The sequence below is a fragment of the Lampris incognitus genome, chromosome 9 (assembly GCF_029633865.1).
Source record: "Lampris incognitus isolate fLamInc1 chromosome 9, fLamInc1.hap2, whole genome shotgun sequence".
Lineage (NCBI taxonomy): Eukaryota > Metazoa > Chordata > Actinopteri > Lampriformes > Lampridae > Lampris > Lampris incognitus.
In genome coordinates this window covers 11,612,839-11,632,245 of record NC_079219.1, presented here as the reverse complement: position 1 = coordinate 11,632,245, position 19,407 = coordinate 11,612,839, and the positions used below count along the sequence as shown (strand labels likewise).

General features: G+C 43.7%; 2 protein-coding genes across 6 annotated transcripts in view; one reads left to right on the top strand and one right to left on the bottom strand.

Moving 5' to 3' along the window:
• Positions 1-11,132, top strand: part of gatad2b (GATA zinc finger domain containing 2B) — a 29,040-nt gene extending 17,908 nt beyond the window's left edge. For 2 of the 5 annotated variants that reach the window (XM_056286027.1, XM_056286028.1), the window contains exons 5-11: positions 1,017-1,145; positions 3,434-3,601; positions 4,244-4,586; positions 5,017-5,219; positions 6,157-6,264; positions 6,711-6,930; positions 7,855-11,132. In XM_056286027.1, coding sequence (XP_056142002.1) covers positions 1,017-1,145; positions 3,434-3,601; positions 4,244-4,586; positions 5,017-5,219; positions 6,157-6,264; positions 6,711-6,930; positions 7,855-7,991 — 1,308 coding nt within the window. In that variant the 3' untranslated portion in view covers positions 7,992-11,132. The remainder of the gene's footprint in view (positions 1-1,016; positions 1,146-3,433; positions 3,602-4,243; positions 4,587-5,016; positions 5,220-6,156; positions 6,265-6,710; positions 6,931-7,854) is intronic. The other 3 variants (XM_056286031.1, XM_056286029.1, XM_056286030.1) reach the window with 3 other exon arrangements.
• A 1,662-nt stretch (positions 11,133-12,794) lies between these two features.
• LOC130118432 (membrane-spanning 4-domains subfamily A member 4A-like) lies at positions 12,795-19,087 on the bottom strand. Its single transcript, XM_056286877.1, has 7 exons — positions 18,890-19,087; positions 18,260-18,370; positions 17,412-17,468; positions 16,635-16,778; positions 16,408-16,521; positions 13,649-13,711; positions 12,795-13,561 (listed from the first exon to the last, which is right to left on the bottom strand). The coding sequence occupies exons 1-7, from the start codon at positions 19,046-19,048 to the stop codon at positions 13,448-13,450; spliced, it is 762 nt and encodes a 253-aa protein (XP_056142852.1). The 5' UTR covers positions 19,049-19,087; the 3' UTR covers positions 12,795-13,447.
• Between the last annotated feature and the right edge of the window lie 320 nt (positions 19,088-19,407).

Here is a 19,407-nt window from a genome sequence, read left to right as displayed (position 1 = left end):
GTGTGTGTGTCCATGGCTAATCTCACAAACTACTGGACCTATCAGCCTAATATTTTTGTGCACAGTTGTGGCTGTATGATGCAGGGATTAAAACCCTTCGAAGAACATTTGTTCTCGGCGTCGCCACTCACTCTCCTCATTCACTCTCTGGCTCGCTCGACCAACACTGCTTTCCGTTGCTGCCAGCTCTGAGTCAACTGTGCACATGCACAACTCACATCTACAGTTAAGTCAGATCAGGCAGCGATGGTGTCAAAACCAAAACACGTATCCGGGTATGAGTCTTGAAAGTAAAGGAGAAATCGATCATGTTTAGCAATCTCAGAACAGGAGAACTGGATGAGCACTGGATGAACTAAAAATTATTCACCTTATTCACCTCGCCGCCACGTGGAAGTGCCATAGTGTCCAATGTTAAAACTCCGCTGTAAAAATACAATTTCAAGAGTAGGAGTAATCAATCACAGCCAGAAATCATCTCAGTAGCTACAATAAAACATTTCCCGTGGCTGAGCTATGTTTTCTTTTTGTTTTATGGATGAAAGTCAATCAGCAGAGCAGCCATTCGCCTTCATTAATTTTATATCGTGAAAACTGCGGCGGTTAAACACGTTTGAAGTCTTTTAATAAGAGCTTTGAAATTATGATAGCCTGATCTCTGTCATTTCATATTAGACTTGGTCGCTTTCATGCGAGGGTATGCCAAGGAGGCTGATCCTCCACAGACTGACAGGCAATATGTTTTCATTGGGTAGATTTTTTAGCTTGATTATTAGGTAGATTTTTTTTTAGCTGAGCGCTCCATATTAAAACTTTTTTTTCCCACATTTCCCATTCAATCAACTTGGACGTTGCGCAAAAGTCTTATAGTGACTGGGAAAACACCGGTTTTTCTGTCCATGTGTGCGTATACGGGGAAGGGGCGATACGTACGCCTGGCGGAGTTCTGCACTTGACTGAGTGCACTGCTCTAGTTATTATTGTTATTATTATGTACCATTTGATGTTGGCACCAGCAGGTCCCTGTAGTCCAGAACACCTCATCAGTTCAGACCGGGTCTGTTCATGGAACTCAGACGTTCAACAAGATGGCTGCCAGGCCCGGAATCCACAACCCCGAGCCGCAGAACCTGCGAACCGTTCAGGTATGCTCCCAGATGAAAGAATAGGGGAAGGTTTGATAATAACATTTTCATAGTGGGACATAAGTTACTTCTTTGAAAATTTTTACAGCTTCAAATGAAATCTGAGGTAGTTAGAGGATGAAAATTCAAAGATGTCCTCTTGAAATTGTCTCTAACATGAGCTCTAAAAGTTCATGAATATGGTGTTTCCTTCCAATGAGCCCTGCTATACCTGAAAAACAGCACAAGAACTCTTGACTGCAGGAACCATCCTGCCACTGAAGATTTACCTTCTGGCTAACACTGCTAGCTTCACTTCTGCAGCAGGAGACCCCAACCCACACGCTGACCTTCTCACACATGCGCACGCACACCACACACACACACACACACACACCTAAGCTGTGACTAAAAATAGAATTCAACCCTTGTCTGGTTGAGTCACTAAATTCTATTTGAAGCTCACTGGACTGAGGATTCTGCTCACTTACACATGACTGGTCTGGGAACTGTAGTTTTTTTTATAGTAGTGGCCAACATGGGGCTCACAGCAGCAGCATTACTATAAAAACTACAATGAGGTGATGAAACATCTGCTCATTCAGCTGCTGAAACATCCTCAAACTAGATACTATTCATTATCTGGAAACAAACCAGCTGAAAATGAAAAATAATGATTGCAATGGAAACTAATCTTGAGTTATTATATCTGTGGAATCTTCCATCCTGCTGGTTTGTCCTCAGTAAATAACAGTTGTATGTTTTGGTGCCGGACCCCTGTTTTTCTGTGCTAAATTATATTTTGATTCTAGAACAGTGGCATCCTGCAGTGGTCAAATACACTTTTATTAAGTCAGCACTTTCTCTGTGGTGGTCCTCCCCTCTCCAATGATTCTAAAACCTGATATCATAACACCAGGTGCATAGAAAATAAGCCACACAGGCCATTTCAAAATTTAGCCCATTGTGACATCACATTGGGAAGTGATCAAATCTAGCCAGTCAGTTCATATAGTCACAGTGACAGTGGGAACTGATTGGCTGGATTTGATCAGTCACCACCCAATGTGATGTCACAACGGGTTACGTTTTGAAATGACTTGTTGGCTGTGTACCTGATGGGATAATACCAGGTCTGTAAGAGATCACACTATTCCTACTGTTGTATGAATATTCCCAGTAGCAGCTGAAATTTTTTTTTGGGCATCAGGACACTTCTGAAGACCAACAGTCAAAACAGTCTCTATCACATCTCTATCATCCATGATCATTCTGTCTCTCTCTGTCACTTTTCTGTCATCCATATCTTGCTGAATGGCATTGTCAGTTAAATGCCAAAGGTGTAAACTGGTGCTCACAGTCTCTCTTCTGTACTTGACAGGGAGGTCATGCTAAGTGTAATGGGAGGTCTGGTGTCTGTTGCATGACAGGTTACAACTGGCATCCCTCAAGGCTCAGTACTTGAACCACTCCTTTTTACTCTTTATACCACCTTACTCGAACCAGTAATTTCTGCACACGGCTTCTCCAAACATTTCTACTCCAACAATGCCCAGCACCCTTTCTTTTTCACTAGAAGACACAGAACGGTCTCAGTTCTTTGTTTCCCTCACTGACAAATCTTTTTGGATGAGGGGGTGCCACCTCCCACTCAGCTTTTCCAAAACGGAGTTGCTGGTCATCCTTTCTGATTTCTTCCCATCCCAAAGATGTATCGATTGGGCTCAGTGCATTGACCGTCATGCCCTCTTATTTGCAGGGAACTTCAGGATGGTGATCAATAACTGACTAATTTTCTGACCACATTATGGCTGTCTACCGTTCCATACCTATCAAAACATGTTACACAGCTCCTGGTCCAGACTCTAGATCTCACTCTCACAGGCTGACCCTAATCCATAAATGGTTTTTATACATGACTTTGATACTGATTTTTGGGATTGTCCATATAATTTGTAGTTTGAAGCCTCTATTATTCATGTCACTATTGGTGATCTACCCACTGCACACTCACAGTAATCCCTTAATGCGCACTAGCCTGAGTATGGGCCCAAACCTAGTCAGACATTTAGGACACGCCCTGTTGGAGCAGTTCTTAATGCAGTGGTGTAATCTATGTTCTTTGAAAGCTACGAATGCCCCAGCCAAAATGAGGCCAAATACAAAGCATGTACTCTTGTCTACGATATGACTGTACAGTGTGCCAAGATGTCTGTAGGTTAACACATGAACGTATTTTCTAATTGCTGACTCTTGTAAGTCGCTTTGGATAAAATCTAAATGAGAAAATATAAATCTCTTCTCCTTAGGGTCACTCTGTGATCAGATCAGCCTCAAACAGCACCATGAACCAGATGATGGCCCAGCGTGTCATGGCTCCCAGTCCAGCTCAGCTTCAGGCCCAGAGGCTGGCTCAGAAACAGACCAATCTCCACCCCTCCTCTGGTCCAGGCAGTGCTGCAGTCAGTTACCAGCAGGTACTGTTAATACTATGTTGTGGATCTTATACTGCCCCATACAGTTCCATGCACCAGTGGTCTCCAATCAACTGCCACTGAAAACAGCGTGGAGGTTTTTATTCTAAAGCACATTTTTAAGCACAATACTACAAACTACTAGATGTACTTTATACTATGCATACTATTACATGCTGACAGCTGAGAGTACAGTAAACTCGGAAACAGTCGTTTTAACATCTCCACATAAAACTACCCCAAACTTTCAAATCCCTTCTCTAACATCTCCCCACTTTCTCACCATTAACCCAGCAACAAAGTCAGTCTGCTGGTTTGTGTAAGTTTCCTCCCCAGATATGCTTGAAAAATGAATTTGTCCCAGTGGCTCACTAACTCCTATATCTCTTGTGATGGACAGGGACCAAGTTTCACAAACCTCATCATGAATGACTGCTTATCAAGTGGCATTGAGCTCACTTTTTTCTCTCCTGTCGTACAAATGAATAACTTGGGCTAATAATGATTTCTCACATTGAGAAAAGCCTCTTTCATTTATTGACCTGTATTTTATTAGCAGCGCTATCAGTCTCAGTTTAACCGCATTATATATTCATACCAGTCTGTGGTATTATTATTTGAGTGAAACTGCCCTCTTCCAACCAGCAGGGAGCAGCATCCCAGCGCTCTTCTGGCTCCTCTTCCTCCAGTTCCTCCTCGGCGGTCTACATGAGTCTGGCTCACATGCAGGCGGCGGGCGGCGGCTCGTCGGCTGGTACCTCCAGTCCATCAGCGCTCCACAGTCCTGGGGCGGCGGTGTCAGACCCGGCTAGCAGCCAGGCAGCGGCCAAGCTGGCTCTGCGGAAGCAACTGGAAAAAACCCTGCTGGAGATCCCCCCGCCCAAACCTCCTGCCCCTCTCCTCCACTTCCTACCCTCAGCCGCCAACAGCGAGTTTATCTACATGATCGGCCTGGAGGAGGTGGTGCAGAGCGTCCTTGACAGCCAGGGTGAGGAAATGCAGGGTTCTTGTAAGTCACTTAGCATAAAACCATCTGGTAATTGAGAAAATGTAAGCGTAAAAAGACAACATAGTGTTATTTTACCCACCCAAGAAACTTTTCCATGGATCCATTATATTTCACTGATATATCAAATGCATCCCTTTTGAATGCAGACAAGATTAGGGAAAAAAAGGTCAAATTATGGTCGTGCCCCAACCAGAAAGTCTGGCAGGGGACCAGAGGCATGTAATAGATCCCTAATGGGATTTGATCTTGTCGCGTCTCAGATGATGTAATGAATGGAAAATATGGCGCTATTTATCCATGAAAATTCTGCATAGTGGGGCTTTAAGGTTTATTACCATGGAAGTCTTAACAGGTCTGTTACTGTGGAAACAGCAGGAAGTTGAGTTGCTATGGAAACGTGTGTGTTCAGGTAAACTCCAGTTCCCCCTGGCCAACATGGAGCCGTTCTGCTGCGCCCAGTGTCAGACTGACTTCACCCCCCACTGGAAGCAGGAGAAGGGCGGGCGCATCCTCTGTGAGACCTGCATGACGTCCAATCAGAAGAAGGCCCTGAAAGCCGAGCACACCAATAGGCTGAAGAACGCGTTCGTCAAGGCACTGCAACAAGAGCAGGTCAGCTCTGTCTGTCCACTTAACATGAGGCAGACTTTATAGAGATAATAGCCAGATGCACCATAGGTATGGATACACTATATACATATATATCTACATCTGAACTCAATGTACACACAGAGTCTATATCCATACTCTTGTCTATTTGTAGGGCATTTTGTATTCCAGAAAGTGTGCGATATTTTAAAAAGAAACCTTTTGACTGAAGAGTGCCCGGCACCATGATCATGGAAGTCTGTGTGGTCAGTGGTGACAGGCCAGGAATGAGTGGTGTGATGAGTGAAGGAAGTTTTAAGACGCATCAGGGCAATAAGTGGAGTCCTTTGGTTAGGCTCAGTGTTCAAGCGACCTACTGCAGTACATCTCATTGGCAAGGGCAAACTTCCTGAGCAGAAAACGACTAAGTGGTAGACCTCATATTAATGATTAAAATATAAATCTCCATTCTGAGTATCATCTAAGTGTTCAGAGGATGATTCTCAGAAACCGATTATTTGTTGTACCCTTTAAGATAAAACCTCTTCAACATAGACCAGCACAAGAAAACTGCAAGATTCACGTTAACAAAGTGTGTGTGTGTGTGTGTGTGTGTGTGTGTGTGTGTGCGTGCGCGCGCGCACGCGCGCTCATACGTCCCATCTTTGTGAAGACCAGTTTAAGTTTTTAACCATCAGAGTGAGGACATTTTTGCAAAGTGAGGAATTTTGGCCGGTCCTCACTAGTTTAAGGGCCGATTTTAGGGTTAAGACTTGGGTTTAGGGTTAGAATTAGGATTAGGTCAAGGCGAGGGTTAGGCATGTAGTTCTGATGGTAAAGGTTAGCGTTAGAAGTGTGTGTGTGTGTGTGTGTGTGTGTGTGTGTGTGTGTGTGTGTGTGTGTGTGTGTGTGCGTGTGCGTGTGTGTGCATCTCTCTTTATGGATATTGTATGTTTTATAGGAGATTGAACAGAGGATCCAGATGCAGACTCTGGCCACCAGCTCGGCTCAGACGCCCCCTAGTGTCAGCAAAGCAGACAGCTTCAGTCGACACCATGCACACAGACAGGTAGGCAGACTGCTGCCTGGGCCTGGGCCCTCCATACTGATAAATCATGTCCAAACTTAGTGAGCTAATACGTTTTACATTTAAAAATCACTTAAATCACATAAATGGCTAAATTATTATTTTACTGAGTTTTCTATTTTATTTCTCACTTTTTTTTTGCCATTGGCCGTTTTGTTACCCAGAACCAAACCTCTTTTCTAACTGATAAACACAGACTACCCATTTTGTTGGTCAGTACTGGGTTCACTAGTCAGGGAGCTCTGTGGTGGAACAGTTTTATTTCTAACCAATCACAGAACCAAACAGTTCCACTGTTAACCAAACCTTCAAAGAGCAGAACTCGTGTATCTCTGTGTATATAATCTGTATATCTACCTGTTTGTCTGTTGATTTCTCTCTCTTCATGTCTGCCTCCTGTCTGTCTGTTCGTTTTTCTGTCTTGTCAGAGCTCCCAGTCCTGTGTTCAGAGAGGTAATCTGTGTGGTTCTGCGCGTGGCGTTCTCTCCACCTTTGCCCAGGCCTCCCAGCTGTCTGTGGCGAGTGGCCTCATGGCCATGTCAGCCTCTTCCTCCAGCAAGCACCACCACCGCCAGCACCACCTCCACCCACAACAACAACAACAACAACAACAACACGACAGCCGCCGTCACCTCTACAGCCTCCCCGGTGAGACATGACACACAGCTCCCTTACTGAGGGGGGGGGGGGGGGCGGCTACAGCAGAATTGTGGAAATGTTGTGATCATATTCATTGTTACACATGACACAAAAAAAAAACCACAATATTTTTCTAAAATCATTCTTTGTGCTTTTACTTGGTGTTTACTTAATTTTACCTTTCTTATTAATAGATATAAATATATGTATAAACTGCAAAGGGCTAGACACCAAGGGTTTTAAAGCCGTCCCGAACATTTACATGCAAACTAATCTCGTTTGTGATCATTTATATCACTGGCAAATTTAAACATCTAATGAAAATCATGAAGACTTTTGCAGTTGATGATTTGAATTGTTGGTGTCCGGTAGCACTTTGCCAGGAAAGATGAGATGTTGCATATTGTTTTACTTCCACATCATGGCGGCCAAATGAGGAAGACAGGTAGTCATGAATTTGAAGAAGGAGTGAACTTGTTGTGTCTAGCAAGCAGATATCAAGAGAACAAGCTAGTAGTAGATTTTTGCCAACAGGTAGTATGACATCAGTAAGTAAAACTTAGGTTCAACCAGGATTTTTTGTTCGCAGAAGGGAAGGTGCTGACACAACAGCGCTGGTGACTTGTTCAGTTTGAATGGATCTCAAATGACACCCGCTTTACCAGCATCTGCTCAAGAGACACACAGTTAAACAGAAACAGGATTGTAGCTTGAAGTAAATTTATGTTCCTTAATGAGTCAGGATTTAGTGACTAGTGGTCTGTACGGTAAACCAGCAGCTTAACTAGCCTGGTCAAAGAAGCTCGCTTGTGTAGGGGTCAGAGTGCATTTAGGGATCCATGAATACTCCTTTAACTCTGCTATCACAAACTGCTAGATACGAGGCTTGTGTGTGTGTGTTCACTGTGAAATAACTTCTCCTTCTGTTTGCAGGTGTGAACATGAGCTATATGAGTGCAGCCAATATGGCTGCCCCCAAGCCGTCCAGCCTGGCTGACCGGCAGAGAGAATACCTTCTGGACATGATCCCTCCTCGCTCCATCTCCCAGTCTCTGACTGGACAGAAATAAGCCTCAACTCCTTCATCTCCCAGTCATCACTAAAAGGAAATAACCCCGCCATCTTCATGTTCCACTCCCTTACTGGTCAAAATAACCCCCGACCCCTTTATCGCTGCCTCACTGGATGGAAATAAGCGCCGCTCCTAATCTCCCATACTCCCATTGATCAAAGGCAAGCCCTGCCCCTCCATCTCAACCATTACGGAATGGAAATAAGCCCCGCCTCCTTCACCTCCCACTCCAACTGGACATAAATAAGCCCCGCCCACCACCACACACGCTGACCCACTGTTCAACTCAGTCCTCAGTGTGTCCGGGGCTCCTTGTGCACTGCCTGTCTGTGTGCCTACCAAACTGACCAATCAGGAGAGAACAATCGTCCCTTCATTAAGATAAGTCCATATCTCTCCTCCAATCAGAGAAAACGTCTCCAGGTTATTTGGTTGCCACGTTGGTCTTAAGTGCTGTCTCCCTCCAGAAGCTAGCTCCTGTCCAGTCCTGTGTCCTGCCCCCTAGTGTAATCTGGTGGAGGCACCGTTTGGTTTGAGACACACACACACACACATTAACCACAGATATGCATACACACACTATTCTGTGTCCACAGAGGAGCAGGGGTGGCACCAAAATGGAAGGATGGTCTGTGAGAGGAGTTCTCCCTTTTTTCTCCCTCTGCTTCTCTCACAGACACACAAGCATCAAGGCTTTCCTGTGAGTGATTTAAATATGGTTATTTACACAGCAGGTTTGATACTCTGCTACTTTTACCTTTAAACTTAAGCAGTCTCTTCAGAAAACTTCCAAAACGTGAAGAGCATCAGCGTTGCTTCGGGACACGGCTGCCGATGATTAGACTGGATCAGAACAGAACAGATCCGAGCAACCCGACGGCATAATGGAGCTCTCTGCGAGACTGCGGGTTCAAAGGTCAAACAACCCATTCAAATTAGCTGTTGTCTTTCGGGGAGATGAAGCAGTTGGATTTCACCGGATGAGCTGGAAAATGATTGGATGAGATGAGGACGCACTGATAAATTGATTGGTCTAAAAATCAGAGAACGTAATCTGATTGGTCCAGAGGTCAGATGGAGGATTTTTGTTGGACAGGACAGCAGTTGGTATCGCCGTGATGGACAGCAGCATTCTGTCAGTAAGCCAAGACTGACAGAAAATCTATTTCAGACTTTTTGTACTTATTTTGGGAGCATGAAAATGTGGAATATGACGAAATATTCAGTGTAATTCATCTTATTTTAAGTCTATAAGTAACCGATTTTATTTACTCCTTTTAATACATAAAATGACAAATTGAACCATCCTCTATCTGTCTATGCTATCTATGTAGCTTCTCTTTGATGGCGTTGGCCATAAGAAGCTTTAGCTTCGTGTTTGTAGTTTTTTTCTTTATTTTCGGCGTCTTGTGTAAACAGGGCCATGTGTCTGAGAGATTCTCGGCCCTGGAAGACGATAAACAAACAGTGATGCTCTGACAGAGACAGAGACCACAGGAGACATCTCAGCCATGCAGAGTCGCAAAATGAAAGACGATTTGTTTTCTGATAACACGTTTCTGTCTAACTAATCAAAACTCCCCCGGCTGGCGAGGAGAGAGACAGACACAGCTCTGCTGATGGACTGGCTGCTTTCAGTGTTGGACACCAGAGGTGGACATCAACGGCAACACTGTCAGGAAATCGGAAAATCACATCCACATGTCATATATTTTCATTAAGGGTTTTATAAATGACAACATTTCCAGAAATATTATGTATCCATTTTGGAAAAAAAAAAAAACCAGAAGAATTCCCTGAGGGTCAAAATGCGATAACGCTAGTTTGTTTTTATTTTGTGATCTTACTCATTTTCCAAGTATGTCTCATCTTTTTTTAAAAATAGTGTTATTAATATAACACTACACACAATAGACGACACAAAACATCACACTACACTACATGTACACTATACTACACTACACACTAAGTTGCACTACACACATTACATCCTTACTTCACTACACTACACTACACTACATGTTCGCCTACTGGAGAACAGAGAGGTGGTACTCCTGTTGATGAAGGTTCGACAGCTGATGCAGTGTTATGAACCCTGTTGGATTCTGGACTGGATTGGGTTTGAATGTAAACATAAAGCCGTTATCCAGTTTCTTTTCGTTTTGAAATTCTGCTTGATTCCAGTTTACCGAACCAGTTTACCCATTCCCGGACCCAGCTAACCCCCTAACCCCAGCCCCGTGTCTTCCCCTCTGTTGTCCATAATGAAGTGCATGGCACAGTGTTGACCGGTTGAGTCTCTAAACAGGAAATGGAATATCCTAACAGGAAACGGAATATGTAGGTGGGTGTTGGGGACAGAGGTTTATGAACGGTTTCGTGTTTGGTCTTTGCCGTGTGCAGGTTTGTCTCCTCCACAGACCCCGGCACCGCGTCACAACATCATTTTTCTAGAATTTAACGTTTAAAAAGACTACCTTTTGCTGATTTGTCAATCAAATTTCATTTCACATTTTTAAAAAAAAAGAAATGAAAAAAGTGAAACAGAACAGCTTAAAGCTATTAAATAAAATAAATCAAGAACTTCTTTTAACACTTGTAATGATGACGTCTTGTACAGAAACCTTTTCTTTTTTGTGAATTGCAGCGGGTCCGCTGCTGTTGGTTGTAAAACAAACTCAAAGCCATGGATATTGTAAAGCTTGTCTCTTTGTTTTGTGAATCTCCTGTCATTTCTGGTAGCATTAGACCTCTCCCTGGACCACAAGCTCTTTTTAAATGTAAAATATTCTGCTTTTATTTTCTGCGCTCTTCTTTCTTTCAGTATCAATGTTTAGTTCTTATATTTTACGGCACTCTTTCACATTTGACCTTTGACCTGTTATTGTGGCAGAGCTGTCACAGTGTTTGGGATTTGGCTGTTCCCCATACACAGCTGTCTTATTACTAAGCTATGTGCTAATTCTGCCAGCCTCATGAAATGATGAAAGGCATATTTTTTTTGTTTTGTTTTTGTTTTTGTTTTAAAGTCAAGCAAACCTCTGAAGACATTCAGTAATAAAAACAATGTCATTGGATGCAAGTCTGAAAAAGGCTAAAGTTTGCCTCCTGCTCATGTCAGACAATGTCAATAAAGTTCAAAGTGATGTTTTCATCCGTTTAGTCTGGTTGCGTCATGTTCCACTGAATAAATCATCACGGACGAAGGGGCGGCTGGTGTACTGAGGGAAGCTGTCTCCTCCACCTCCTCTTGTACCGGTCATATAAAAGACACCAGACTACTCTCTAAGGATGACGGAAAGTTGGACACGTTGAAATGAAAAATTTCCTTTTCATCCATCCAATCAATTATTCATGTCTGATGTCGCTGCACCAAAAACAGCAAATGTATTGGTTTGTATTATTATTTTTTTGCTGTTCCCCCCCTCCTCCTCCCCCCTTTTTCTCCCCAGTTGTAGTCGGCCATTCCCCACTCTTCCGAGCCGTCCCGGTCGCTGCTCCGCCCCCTCTGCCCATCCGGGGAGGGCCGCAGACTACCACGTGCCTCGGAGTCGCCAGCCGCTTCTTTTCACCTGACAGTGAGGAGTTTCGCTAGGGGGGCGTAGCGCGTGGGAGGATCACGCTACCCCCTCCCCGAGGCGCCCCGACCGACCAGAGGAGGCGCTAGTGCAGCGACCAGGACACATACCCACATCCGGCTTCCCACCCGCAGACACGGCCCGTTGTGTCTGTAGGGACGCCCGACCAAGCTGGAGGTAACACGGGGATTCGAACCGGCGATACCCCGTGTTGGTAGACAGCGGAATAGACCGCCACGCTACCCGGACGCCCACAGGTTTGTATTCTTGCATTAACGCTATTCCTTCTTTTTCCGGGAGAGGCGACCTGGCGCTGTTTTGCTCGTTGTGGAGCGAAAGTCCCACTGATAACGATACAACCCAAACCGTTACTCAAAAGACCGCTTTATCATTTAGAAACGACGTCATGTGTCCCGTTCCTATAAACTCTCGTCGGAATGGCTCTGTACAGTTTGACCGGAGGAAAAGGTCCGTGTTACATTTCTGGTTGTTTCCCCCGAAAACAAACCCTTTTTCCCACTTCCTTTAACGTAGTCGTGTCTCGTTGGTTGGATTTGATCCATATTGAAGCTCGCATTCTCTTCCCCTATTGGTCCAGTTCGACCGGAAGTAACGTGTTAACGTGTAGAAAACGCCTTTCCTGCTCAGATGGATGACGCTGAACTTTTTTTTGTTGTTGTGATTTTGACGCTGCTCTTCCGAGCCGTCCCAGTCGCTGCTCCACCCCCTCTGCTGACCCGGGGAGGGCTGCAGTCTACCGCATGCCTCCTCCCATACATGTGGAGTCGCCAGCTGCGTCTTTTCACCTGACAGTGAGGAGTTTCGCCAGGGGGAAGTAGTGCGTGGGAGGATCACGCTATCCCCCCCCCCCCAGATCCCCCTCCCCCCTATGAACAGGCGCCCTGACCGACCAGAGGAGGCGCTAGTTCAGCGACCGGGACACATACATCCGGCTTCCCACCCACAGACCCGGCCAGTTGTGTCTGTAGGGACGCCGATCAAGCCGGAGGTAACACGGGGATTCGAACCAGCGATTCCCGTGTTGATAGGTAACGGAATAGATCGCTACGCTACCCGGACATCCCTGAACTTATTTCTTTTATGGATGAGGACATGTTTGAAAAAGAGAAATTGGCGATTAACATAGAAAAACAGAGAATACAATTCTAAAAGCTTCTATATTTGATCCTTAGAGAAACAATATTGTATAATTTCATTTACATTTGAATGGAGGTAGGAAAAAAATGTCAGTCTGGGGTTGAAAGAGGTATCCTTGTCCATATCCCTGCTTTATCAAAATGTAAATTTTTTTTATTTTTTTTTGAAAAAATTCTTCTCTGTACAAAAACGCTGCAGAACATGGGTTTGGGCGTCATATTTTATTGATGTATCACAAAGCAGAATTGTTTGAAGAAAATGTCTGCCACTGGGATTGGGTTGGCTTGTTTTTTTTTTTTTTTTTGGAAACCAGTGTTTTATATATATATATATATATATATATATATATATATATGAATCAACATGGATACAGTAAAAAAGATTTTAATGCATAGCAGTGCAGGCCTGTTTTGTGCGTCTCGCACTCATCTGTTAGACACAAAGAGCAGATCAGTATTTCACAACATTTTCTCTTTTTTTGTGTGTGTTTTAGAACAGAGAACTACAACAACACCTTGTTCCAGCCCCCCACCCATCCAAAATTCTTAAAGAAAACAGGGAAGAAGAAGAAAAAAAAAATTACGCACACAGAGAACTGAATAAGTAAATATTTGTTCCACCAAAATACAAGAGGGATGGTGAACTGGATAGCATAAAGGGATACAAACAACCGTAAAAACTTAATTATTCATGTAAGGCGCATCTTACTGGACTGTTCCTATGAATAACTTATTTTTGTCTCAGGGATGTTGTTGTAATGGGGAGGCTCGCCGTCCACGTCAGCGGCTGTTAGGTTGGTCATTCTTGAGCATGTTTGAGCATTCACTTGAGTCTGTAAAACAACACAATGTAATTAGACTAGGTCTTTACCAGTTCTGAAGTTTTAACACTGATGTGACTTAACACATTAGCAACAAACCTCATTGTGTGTAGCCACTGTGTGTGTACCGGCTTCGGCAAACGGATTGATCACGACGTGTGGCTGCCCAAAAAACAGAAAAGTCTCAACATGTTTCTCTGCGGTTGAATGAATTGCATATATTCAATGGAATTAAGTATTTTCAGTGAAAATGACAGATTGAATCAAATGAAAGTAAAGCAGTTAGTGGGCAAGCTGAACGTCGGCACAGTCATGTTGCTTTCACTATTTAGGGGGCTAGCTGCAATCGAGCATGCTTGCAATATGTGTAGTCTTACTTTATTTGTCGACACTTATATACTCCTAAACTTCATTTAAACTTTAACCTTTCGAACTACAGAGATATAGGAATATATTCAACTTTTTGATTTTGTTTTTAATTTTTGTCCATAGAAATGAATGGCAGAGTGTTTGCAAGGTTTCTCATTTTCTTGCTTCCTTTGACCTTAATACCTCAGCTAGCTAAATATCTCAGGCAGCTAAACACCAGCACCTCATCTTTACTTCTAACGGTGCTGCCACACACCTCACTGTTACACCAATGCAGACATCCCACCATTTCTTTCAATTCTCTATTTCCATTGTACCTTTTAATCCCACTCACCCCCCCCCCCCATTACCTTCCATCACAACCTCTGTTCCTTGTTGCCTACCAGCTCATCAGCTTCTGAGTTCTCCACCTTCCATAAATATGAGAATTTGTTGCCGTTGAAACTGTTTCATTATGGCCACCCTGTCCTCAGCACTTGACAAATTCTGCCTGTTCACTGCCAAATGAGCTTTAACTGCATCTGCCTGTCTATGGTTCACTGATGGAAGAGGGTCGGGGCCAAATTTCAGGCTTTTCAGACAACATGGTGCAAGTCCAATCAACAGTAATTGGAAGCATTGTTGAGCATTCCTATCCTTTCTCTATGGGTGCCACTTTGCTCAAAATAATCTATTACCAGTACAAGGCCTCCATGCTTTCCTCCACCTTCTCCTCCTTTCACAGTCCACGTCCACCCTCCTCCCTTACTCTGAATGACTTGACCCTCCACTTTGAGGAGAAAGTTGCAGCCGTTAGTTCCCGCTCCTGCTTCCTCTTGTTAAAAACCAGTCTTCAAACGTCTCCTCTCTGACTGTCCCATGGTCTACTCTCTTCATACATTCTCTCACCCTTCCTTCAATCCATCACCACCATCACTTTCTAACCCACACTTTCAACTCCTATCTGGTGCCTTTTTATCCAACTTGAAGCTAGCTCTGGTCACCCTGCTGCTAAAGAATATCACTTGATCTTCTTTAGTTCAAAACTGCTGGTCTCACTGCCTATATTCTGAGCCAAAAATCTTGAACTTGCAGCATGAAATCAGCTCTCCTCCTTTTCTCTCAGAATAACTGAACTCGATCCAAATCTGTCTGGGTTTAAGAGTGGTCACTCCACTGAAACTGTTCATCTCGCTACTTCAGTGGTCTTTTACTTCAGTAGTCATCCTCCCTGTTCTAGCCACGACGTTTGGCAAAATGAATCATGAGATCATACTGTCAACACCGCGCTAAAGTGGACCCAATAATACCAAACAAGGTATACCAGGTACCACTGATTTGGCTGTTCTAGTAACCCCCTTACCAACCAGCTGAGCACTGGACCCGGTTTCAGCGTGGCGGCTTCGTGTGAGCTCTGATCAATCTCGGAATGTATCTAGCTAATGTAGCCCAGGTTTAGACCAAACTGTTTAATTCGTTATTTCATAATTATAAATCACCCAAATGGGGGCAGCACAGTGGCCCAGTGGTTAGCACAGTCGCCTCACAGCAAGAAAGTCCTGGGTTCGAACCCCGGGGTTGTCTAATTTGGGGGTCATCCCAGGTCATAATCTGTGTGGAGTTTGCATGTTCCCCCCGTGTCTGCGGTGGGTTTCCCCCACCATCAAGAAAACATGCATGTTAGGGTTAATACTCCTGTTTGTGCCCCTGACCAAAGCAATGTGAAAAGAACTGGAGTTGGTCCCCGGGTGAAGCATGTAGGCGGCAGCCCACTGCTCCTAGCTACACAGATCACAGCTCGGATGGGTTTATTTGCAGTAAGTGAATTTCCCCAAGGGGATTAATAAAGGAAACTTGATTTAATTTAAATGACTTTAACTTTAACTGCATAAGACACAGGTACACAATGCAAGACCATACATTGTGCTAGAATACATTTGTTTTTGTTTTAGTTGGGGCTGTTTTGGCTAACTTTAGATGTCCACTTAACTTTCACTTTTCACCCATGTTTAGCCCTGTTTTAGCTTAGACAACATATCTAGGCTGAAACTTGGCTATATTCAGCCTACATGTGTAAGCTAAAACAGGGCTAAATTTGATTGATGAGTGAAAGTCTATTTAATATCTACATCTCATAATCGCTACGAAAACAAAAACAAATATTCTAGCACAATGAGTGGACTTGCATCGTGCATCTTGGACTGTTAAAGTCATTCAGGCAATACATGATTATGTCATAATGAATTAATCAATTTGGTCTAAAAGCGGGCGATGTTTAGCCAGGTATATTGTGAGCTCGATGAGAGCTGACACGTAGCTGCCATATTGTATCTATTGCTCTTTGGGAACAATCTCAGCTCCTCTGCACATTTTTTCCGGGAAGTGCACTTCCCAGTTCATTTCTGATGAGAGACATGTAGTGATGCAATGTTAAAACTGCTCCTTTCATTCCGCGACCTGCAACACCTCTGCTCTGTTCTTGGGTGTTTCTAAGACTCGGGGACCTTCACCTTGGGCTCGGAGCAGCACTTTGCTCTGCAGGCGAATGCTGCCACACAGACTGAGACGATGAACTGTAATAGAGCGAAAAAAGCCAGGACTGAAGACACCCCTTGGTACTGAATCTGAAACCACACAGAGGAAAAAAATCATGTGATGTTAAAAGCCCAGATCAAATCCTGAGGAGAAGACAAAATAAGCATGAAAATCTTTTCTTTTTAGCAGTGAAATATTCTACCATATATTGGTCACAGGCCCAATTCCAAGAACCACTGTCGTAGCAGTAATGGATGAATAGTCCTGTAGCATCTAAACAGTACATAATAAAGGCAGTGAAGGAAGCCACTGCACCAGCCACATTCATTCCCAGTGCACCGCTGACCTGAAACCAGAACAGAGAGGAAGTCACGGTGAGGAGCTCTGAAATTTAGCTGACTTCATGAGAAAACTCAGGTTTCAAATAGCAAATCACAAACCAGACGACAGAGGGAGCCAGGGGCAGGAAAATGACAGAAACAAGAAGATCTCTGGCACAAATCCTTCATGATCAAACTGAACTATATGTCCTCCGCTATGTGGAGAAGGAATGTCAGGGTTCTTTCCTTTTAAATTATCCTTTGCTTTTCAGTTCAGAGACTATGCCATGTTAATGGACGTTTTTAGATATACAGTATCGCCGCTGACCACCTGATGTGTATCAGCGGGGGGTGAACACATCCCTATGACTGTTCTCTAAGCCTGCTTGGTCTGGTGGAAGACTTATCTCGGATATTTGCCATATTCTGTGTGGAGAATAACACATTTAGCAGATGTACTGACTTTTATGGAGTTTACGATATGTTTGCAAAACTGCTGTTATGACTAAATGGTCCCAAAACCCCTTGAAATTATTTCACAACCACTGGTCTGAGTATCTGAATGGAGTTTCAGTGGGATGGATTCATTTACGTAAAGGTGAGCGATGAGTATGGAGGTCTGTGGGAGTGAGGGGAGAAATGAGAGGTGAGGTACTGACCAGGCATTTATTTGATGATTTTCCAGTTGCCACCGTCAGAGAACCAGCTATGATGTACTGGGAGAGAGAGAAGAAAGGAGGTACATCTGCTTACGGTATCCACAACTCTACCAGAATCAAATCCCCACTTTTGACAAATACTTTCACACGATTGACAACAAAAAAAGGAACAAAGAACTTAAAGGTGCAATGGTTAATTTTGAGCTAAATTCTGCCCTCCATCTACAACAATGTGAACAACAGCAAGAAATCAAACAAGACTTAGAAACCTCTCAAGATGACCTTGAAACAACAGAACCAACTGCTCAGCCAGCCCAACTCCTGTGCTTTAAAATGCAGAAATTAGGCACTGGGCCTTGATGGTCTACTACATTTTATCAGTACCATTTAGCAACCCTTGCTGATATTTACCAGTCATGTCCAATCACTCACTCATTTATATAGCATATATTATGCTTCAGGAAAGTGGAAATATGACACATAGCACCTTTAAGACAGCAGGAGACCAGAGTGAATCATCTGGATTTCACCCTCAGAGCAAAATGAATGAACACATAAAAGCTGAAGTGCAACTGGTTTTGAGTAAACTCCTTAACTAGGTGAACACATGTTTGTAAAGGTTTTGTTTGCAGCCTGGCCTTCTGTCACCTCAGCTTTCTGTCTGCCCCATGAGCTGTCTGTCTGCCCCATGAGCACTCTGTTTGCCCCATGAGCTACGTATCTGTGTGCCCCATGAGCTGTCTGTCTGCCCCATGAGCTATGTATCTGTGTGCCCCATGAGCTACGTATCTGTCTGCCCCGTGAGCTGTCTGTCAGCTGAGACCAGAATGTCAATGAGAGGTACTTACAATGATGGCTCCCCAGACAAATACTCCACTGTAAACTCCCAGGGATAAACCAGAAAACACCATCACCACCCCAAACAGCAGAACCACTGCACCCACCAGTATCTGCACTGTCTGCGAGGGAGAACCAGTAACAGAGACCAGCATCAGAGCCAGGGTACACATTCAGCTCTTTAAACATATTCATATTTGTATCAGTTTGGGGATGTATATAGTAAATATACACAACCCTTACTGCTCTCTAGGTTAGACATCATGAGAAAGGGATCAACTTCTTTTCACTTTAAAGTGCATTGGAACTTAAGTGATATGTTACAGAAAATCAGATTCTACTGCATAAGATTAAAGAAGAAGCAACTGTCTTCAGTACTAATACACTTATACACTAGATAAAGAATAAATATGCAAAGAGAGATTCCACCTAAAGATGACATCAGAGTTGATTTTTTTGCACCTGACAAAAAGCAGAACTAGGAAAAAATTCTACCAGGAAGTGTCTGTAGAAACCAATTAAAACTCATGAAGTGGAATTAAATTGTAGTTGAGTAGGTGATATTAAAAAGATTTTTCTAAATGATTTAACAAAAAAAAAGAAAGAGAGAAGACAATTTAAACATTGCGTAGGGGACCTACCCCAAGTGCCAGTGGGCGGAACCGCCTGAACGTCTGGATGGCAGAAGAATCAGAAGAATCAGCGTATACCACCTGCTGATTTGGAGACCCTGACCCCGGTGGGAAGACATGTGTGATCACCACCAGCCCGTTTGTTGCCGTGGTCACAGAGGAAGACATCTTTGTTCACTGCTGGACACTGTATGAATGCTCTGAGGTCTCCTCTGCTCCCTGCCCACACCTAAATGCTCCTCCTGTTAATGATTGGTCCCAGAGTCATAAAGGAGTTCCCTTTCTTTGTTCATCAACTGTCATCAGCGTTCACTTCCTCATTAACCCGTTTTTCTACCACAGTCCTTCTGAACATGATCTTCTTTGTTGAAGATGTGTCCTCGCTTAGCATCCTAGTAATAGAACTCATTTGATGTATCTCTTGCTCACTCACCTGTTTTGTTTTGTTTTGTTTTGTTTTGTTTTTTGCATAGACTGGACAATGTGTGTTGTTATTGCTATTTCTAGATGGCTAGTTTCAAATCAGG